The 7,265-nt window shown below is 47.6% G+C and overlaps 1 protein-coding gene across 1 annotated transcript; it reads left to right on the top strand.

Moving 5' to 3' along the window:
• Window positions 1–736: 736 nt before the first annotated feature.
• Window positions 737–4,607, top strand: LOC118755979 (the record flags this gene model as incomplete). The annotated part of the gene is made up of 3 exons (XM_036490767.1): window positions 737–4,000; window positions 4,106–4,194; window positions 4,535–4,607. Coding segments are annotated over exons 1-3 (3,426 nt in total), but the record flags the coding sequence as incomplete, so codon positions are not given.
• Between the last annotated feature and the right edge of the window lie 2,658 nt (window positions 4,608–7,265).

The following is a 7,265-nucleotide window of genomic DNA, read 5'->3' as shown; positions in this document are numbered from 1 at the left end:
ATTGTGCCACGAATTGCGGGACTCAGCGTCCGTTACAAAAAAGTGTTTTTGTTTTTGTGTTTTGAGCAAAAATCAAATTAAGTTTCGACAACCTCAATTATTGAATTTTGTTTAGCTTCTTTGTTGTTGTATAAATTAAATAAAGACTTCCTACAAACTTTTTCTGAGTTTTTCTACAGTTTTACGTTTTATACCGCGCCACCTTTGAAGTGTTTGGCGTGATTTTTTAAGTATTGAGAAAAAGTGGTTGAGGCAGAAGGCCCGTATACGGACCACATTATATAAATTTTTGTTCACCAAAGAATCCCTCAGGTTGTGCGGTACACTGAGAGAAAACTCTTTTGATATAAGCTTAGTACAAATAACCCGTGAAATTTTGCGAGCCATAATAAAGTTTTTTTTTGCTTGACATAATAAATAAAATTTAAATTGAATATAGTTTGTATATATATTAACTGAAGGTTAAATATATTAAAGAAAGTTATTTTTCTATACACCTTTTCCACGACTTTTTTATTGCGTATAAATTGTAAATACCCCCGAGGTTCAGTCGTACAATTTACGTTTGTTTTAAATTTCTCGCTTTAATTAAATTAATTGATAGTACGTTGTTTTATCAATTTTTTTTGACGTCGTTGTCGATAATTCGCGAAAATAGTAATTTACCTCGAGGTTCAGTAGTACAATTGACGTTTGTTTTTAAATTTTTCGTGTTAATTAAATTAATATTCGAAAGATGGCCAATGTTAATGATTTTTCGCGGGCGTGTGATGCATTGTTGGAATTCGAAGCGGGCTTCAACAACATGCCGTGTAGCAGCCATTCCATTTTTTCACTGGAGATCCAAAAGGAGGAACTGAAGGCGCTCTGGGTCAAGGTGAAGGATGCGTTCGATGACTACTCGAAAAAGGTGTCGGACGACGAAACCGGGCAGGCTGCACTTCGGCTGGCGAAGTGCAGATATCAGGATTGCTACTCAGCATACTTGACGTGCGGCGCATTGATGGGAGAGACGGCTCATAACCTGACGTTCACGCAGCAAAGTAGTTCGACAGTTAATCCGGTAAATCGCGAGATTGAACCCCCAGCCCGCTCGAGTATCCATTTACCTCCATGTGACACAGAAATTTTTTACGGTGATTACATGTCGTGGCCATCTTTCCGCGATTTGTTTACGGCAATTTATATTAACAATTCGCGTTTGACCCCGGTAGAGAAATTGTACCACTTGAATCAAAAGACCCGTGGTGAAGCGAAAGATATCGTAAAAAAATCGCCTTTGACTAACGACGGTTTCGCGACTGCTTGGCAAAATTTATCCGACCGCTATGAAAATAAGAGGATAATGGTTAATAGCCAATTAAAAACGCTCTTTAACCTACCATCGGTAACGAGTGAACGCGGGACGGAAATTAAAAATTTACAGCGGGCAGTTAATAATTGTATATCCGTTTTAGAAATGTACGGGATTGATATTGAGAACTGGGATGCGATCTTTGTGTTCTTAGTATCGAGTCGGTTACCGGATACCACGCTGGCGTTGTGGGAACAAGGCATTGTGAGAAAGGCGGAAATTCCAAAGTGGGAGGAATTAGACAGCTTTCTCACAAGTCGGTTCCAGACGTTAGAAACGGTGTCCGATATCCGAAGTGCACGCGCAGTAAAGCCTGTACCTAATCGCCAACCCGCAGCGACGTACGAAAGGAAGGTATCGGCACACCACGGTCAGTTTTCGCAGCCCGCATGCAGATTATGCCCCGAACAATCTCATGCTCTAAAGGGCTGCCCCAAATTTCTGGCAATGAAAGTTGAGGATCGCCTCAACTTAGTCAGAAAACACAATTTGTGTATGAACTGCCTAGCGCATTCACACATCGCGAAGGATTGCAAGAGTCCGTTTAATTGTTGGAGCTGTCACCAGAGGCATCATTCACTATTACATCGAACTTTAGCTCCACAGAAGGCCAACTCTTCGCAACAGCGACCCCCCCCGAGGAACAAGGACTCACGATCTGAGCAACCCCCCGCAGGCACCAGCAATGTGCAGGCGCTTTTTGCGGCGAGCAACCGGAACATTCTTTTAGGTACTGCTATGGTGAACATCTGCCACTCAGGAGTTAACTATGAGGCCAGAGCCCTACTGGATTCTGGATCAGAGGGAACTTTCATCACGGAGCGACTACAGAGACTCATCAAGCTGCCAACGCGTGCGGTTGATACGCAGGTATCGGGCATAAATGCCACGGTATCGGCAAATGTGCGAAAAGTCGCGCATCTGGCTATAGGTTCTCCTATAAACCCCCAGTTTAGAATCGAGGCAAGAGGTCTGGTTCTACCCCAATTAACAGGAAACCTCCCGAAGTTTACAGTGGATCAAGGGCATCTTGATTCACTGCCCCCCTTACGGCTAGCCGATGTCAATTTTTACAGGAGTCAGCAAGTGGACCTAATTCTTGGAGCGGATGTTTACCCAGCAGTCATAAGGGACAAGGTCCAAAGGAATGTTCTGGGGTCACTCGTAGCGCAGGAAACGGTGTTCGGCTGGATTTTGACGGGACCAATACCACCAACGACCACGAGGAGTTTCACTACTTCTGTGTCTTACGGCGCAGAAACTCCAACCCCCCAGCTAACTCGGTTTTGGGAGTTAGAAGAAGTTTCCACCAAAAGGAAAATTACCCCCGAAGATGCGTTTTGTGAGGAGTTGTACGCTAAGACGACCACGAGGAATGAGCAAGGACGGTATGTGGTGGCTCTACCTTTTCGTCGGGAATTCCCAGACGAAATTATCCTCGGCCTTTCAAGGACTGGAGCAGCACGGCAATTCTTGCGCAGCGAGGCCGGTTATATCAGGAAACCGGAGTTGAAAACGGAATACGACCGGGTTCTGAAGGAGTACATCGAGCTCAACCATATGTGCCCCGTGAGGAAAACAGCGCAACAACCAGCACACAGGCCATACTACTTACCACATCACGCCGTCGTGAAACCGGACAGCATAACAACGAAGGTGCGAGTGGTGTTTAACGCGTCTTGTCCCACGTCAAATGGAGTCAGCTTAAATGACATATTATACCCCGGGCCTATTCTGCAAGCGGATTTGGTTTGCTTACTTTTAAAGTGGCGCTTATTCAAATACGTATTTAATGCAGACATCGAGAAGATGTATAGGCAAATTATGCTCCATCAGGAGCATACCCCATTTCAAAGAATTCTTTTCAGAGAATCCCCGGACGAAGAAATTAAGGATTACGAACTTAAGACCGTGACGTTTGGAGTAAACTGCGCTCCATATTTGGCAATAAGGACGCTACACCAGCTCGCAGATGATGTGAAAACGAGATTTCCACTGGCAGCAAAGATTTTGAAGCAGTATATGTATGTCGATGACGTCCTAGCTGGAGCCCACGATTGCACAACTGCAATACAAATGAGAGATGAGGTAATTGAAGCTCTTAACAAGGCCAGCTTCCCACTAAGAAAGTGGACTTCGAATTGTAAGAAGATTTTGGCAGGACTACCCAAGGCGCACATATACAAGGAGAATTTCCTGGAGCTTGACGACATGAGTGAGACAAAAATGTTGGGAATCCGTTGGAACGCGGTACATGACATGTTTCACTTCACAGTACAGCCGATCCCCCGGAAGCAGGAGTATACCAAGCGAGAGGTTTTATCCTGCGTAGCAAAATTGTTCGATCCAGCTGGATGGCTCGGACCAATTGTAGTGGTGGCAAAGATCTTCATGCAGGAGATCTGGCTAACCAAAATAGACTGGGATGACAGTCTACCCCGAAATTTACTGCTACGTTGGGAGACCTTTCTGGATAACTATGAGCATATCCAGAAGATAAAAATCCCCCGATGGACCCATTTTACGCCATGGGACGAAGTGGAGTTCCATGGATTCTGCGATGCCTCTGAAAAGGCATATGCAGCCGCACTATATATTAGGGTACGCGATCGCGCATCAAACAATGCGCCCCACATAAACTTGCTGGTTGGTAAAACAAAAGTAGCACCAGTAAAAACGGTGTCTCTCCCCCGGTTAGAGCTCTGCGGAGCATTATTACTGGCCGAACTAATTAATACTTTTATTCCGCAGTTTGAAGTCACGCAGCCAGTAATATACAAATGGACCGACTCCACGATCGTACTCTCGTGGCTTAGGAAACCGGCATGTACATGGACAACGTTTGTAGCTAACAGAGTCGCAAAAATTGATGAGCTGGTTGGAGTGTCAGGGTGGAACCATGTGGACTCTGCTGATAATCCAGCGGATCTTGGCAGCCGAGGCGTGTCCCCCCCAGGATTTACTCGCAAGCACTCTGTGGTGGTATGGACCTAAGTGGCTGGAGCAAGATTCATCTACTTGGCCCCACCAAGCCAATAGAAATCCATTAGAAACCGACCTGGAGCAAAAAACGGTACGGGCTCATGCGGCAGGCATCTCCGAGGAAATGGACATTCTGGAGCGATTTTCAGACTTCTCGCGAGCCATGAGAGTAATTGCGCGAGTTTTCCGATTTTTTAGAAAAACTCATCCGGTGCATAAGTTGGCCGCTAGTGACGAGACAGACGAAATAACCTCCGATGAAGTAAAGCAGGTAAAATGTCGTCTCATCCTTATTGCACAGAGGCGTCACTACGCAGATGAATACAGGGCCATCATCGCTTCAACGCCAATCAACGCGAAAAGTTCACTTCGCGCTCTCAACCCCTTCCTCGACAGGAACGGAGTAATGAGGGTAGGAGGACGACTGGCGTTAACGAACATACCTTACAGTGAACGGTATCCAATAATTCTCCCGTACGACTGCCAGTATTCAAGATTGCTCGTAAAATTCACACATCTGATTTCCTTGCACGGAGGAAACCAGCTCATGTTGAGAATTTTGCGGTCCGAATACTGGATAGTGCGAATGAAAAACGTGATTAAAAATTCAGTTCATAACTGTAAGGTCTGTGTTATTTACAGAAAGAAGGCGCGGGAGCAGTTGATGGCAGCGTTACCACCGGAACGGACTGAGGTATCCAGACCCTTCACCAACACTGGAGTCGACTTCACCGGGCCCTTTGAGATAAGGAGTTTTACGGGTCGAGCTTGTCGTATTACCAAGGGCTATGTCTGCGTTTTCGTCTGTTTTGCGACAAAGGCAATACACTTGGAGGCCACCAGCGATTTGTCCACCGCCACATTTTTAGCAGCTTTTGCGCGTTTTGTGTCTAGACGCGGCTGCCCGCAAAATATGTATTCGGACAATGGAACCAATTTTGTAGGGGCGAATAAGGCATTGCAACAGGATTTTAAGCTCTTTGTCACTGCAGCGGCCAACAGCACAACTCAGACATACGCTCATCAGGGCATTACGTGGCATTTTATACCTCCAGGAGCACCTCACATGGGAGGGCTCTGGGAAGCGGGGGTAAAAAGCTTCAAGATGCATTTCAGGAAGGTAGCGAACAACATGCGTTTTACCATTGAGGAGCTCTCCACGCTTCTGGCAAGAATCGAATCTTGTCTTAATTCACGACCAATCAGCCCCATCTCTGAAGACGCGGAATCAATGGAACCTCTAACCCCAGGACATTTTTTGATTGGCACCCCGCTACTGGCACTCGCTGAACCCGAAATTAAGGAGAACCCGATGTCTATTGTCAACCGGTGGCAAAAGATCAAGGCGATTCACCAGACATTCTGCAGAAGGTGGAAAGCAGAATACCTGAAGGAATTGCAGAAGAGAGTGAAGTGGCACTCCCCCCAACGAAACCTCGAAGTTGACGATCTAGTCGTCGTCAAAGAGGATAACCTTCCCCCAAATGAATGGCGACTTGGCAGAGTAATTAGGGTCTTTTCAGGTCAGGACAGCCGAGTACGAGTCGTAGAAATACGAACGGCACGCGGAATTATAACTCGACCAATTGTAAAATTGGTACTTTTGCCAGATTGACAAAACAAAATAATAATCGTATCTCTCTTTACAGAACTCAATAACGCAAAATGGTACGTGCAACCAAGAGCAACACCCAAGCTAACAAGGGCCAATACCGCTGCCCAGTGTGCCGCAGCAACCACCGCCTGGTTTTTTGTCGCGAGATGCGCAGGATGGAACCGGCCGAGAGACTGCGTGCTGTCCTCGTGCACCGCCACTGCGCCAACTGCCTGTCGCCGCATCACACGGCGAAGAATTGCGCATCGCCCCGAAAATGTGAGCATTGCCGAGACCGGCACCATAGCCTTCTCCACCTGGGCGAGGCGCCCCGAGATGAGGAAGACGTGCTACTGGGATTGGTCGAGCCAGAGATCCGTCAGCGACGACCGTTCCGCCCGTACACCATCCGGCCTTTAGCCGAAACAAGCGACGAAGGTGAGGTGCTGGAAATCGACGCCGATGAAGAAGACCTCCAACAAGCATTGGGGGATGATCCCGAGCTTAGTGCACCGCCGGCATTCAGACCTGCTCTGTCGGGTGTCCGGTCGGTAGTGCAGCGAGCCCCAGCAACGAGGTCGAAGCGCCGAGGCGCACACCGACGCCAACGGCGATCCCAGCAACAATCCCACCGCCGTGGTGTGAGAGACGCCCGAGAGCGGATTACGGGCACGGCCCGTAGCGCTCCTAGGCTATCTGTCCTCACACCCACAGTAGCGGTTAAGGTAATGACCCGAGGGAGGACGCAAGTAGTGCGCGCCATCGTCGACCCAGCACAGCCCAGGTCGACAATATCGCTTCAGCTGGCACGCCAACTTCGAGTTTTGCCACAGGGCTATGCAGATGTGTGCAGGCTCACGCTCAAAGGGTGGCATGAAAGGCTGGATATTTGCGCCGACGTGCAACCAGGCCTCTCTCGGGTAACCCCCCCTCGCACGCTGGATGCCAGGATTACCAACGAGTTCGACAATTTTCGGCTGGCCGACCCGGGCTTTTACAAATCTAGCGCCGTATCACTAGTCCTAGGAGCCGAAATATACGCAATGATCCTGCGTCCGGGACTCATGCCAGCCACCCCCACTCGACCAACGGCGCAGAACACAATGTTCGGGTGGATGATCTCGGGAGGCACCATCTATTAGTGGACTACCAGAAGCAATTGGCCTGAAATCCAAAAAATGAATTTTTTAATGAATTTATGAGTTGTAAATAGCAAAATGAAATAGAAAAAAATGAATTGTAAATATCTAGTTAAGTTTATTGCAGCGACACTGCAAGGCGGGCGGCATGTTTACGCTAGCCCCCTTCACCTTAAGTATGTTTATGAAGTAGAGA

Source organism: Rhagoletis pomonella, unplaced genomic scaffold, assembly GCF_013731165.1.
Source record: "Rhagoletis pomonella isolate Grant_MI unplaced genomic scaffold, Rhpom_1.0 Rhpom_scaffold_08181, whole genome shotgun sequence".
Classification (NCBI taxonomy): Eukaryota; Metazoa; Arthropoda; class Insecta; order Diptera; family Tephritidae; genus Rhagoletis; species Rhagoletis pomonella.
Note: the sequence above shows the minus strand (reverse complement) of the source record. Positions and strands in the feature narration are given on the sequence as shown.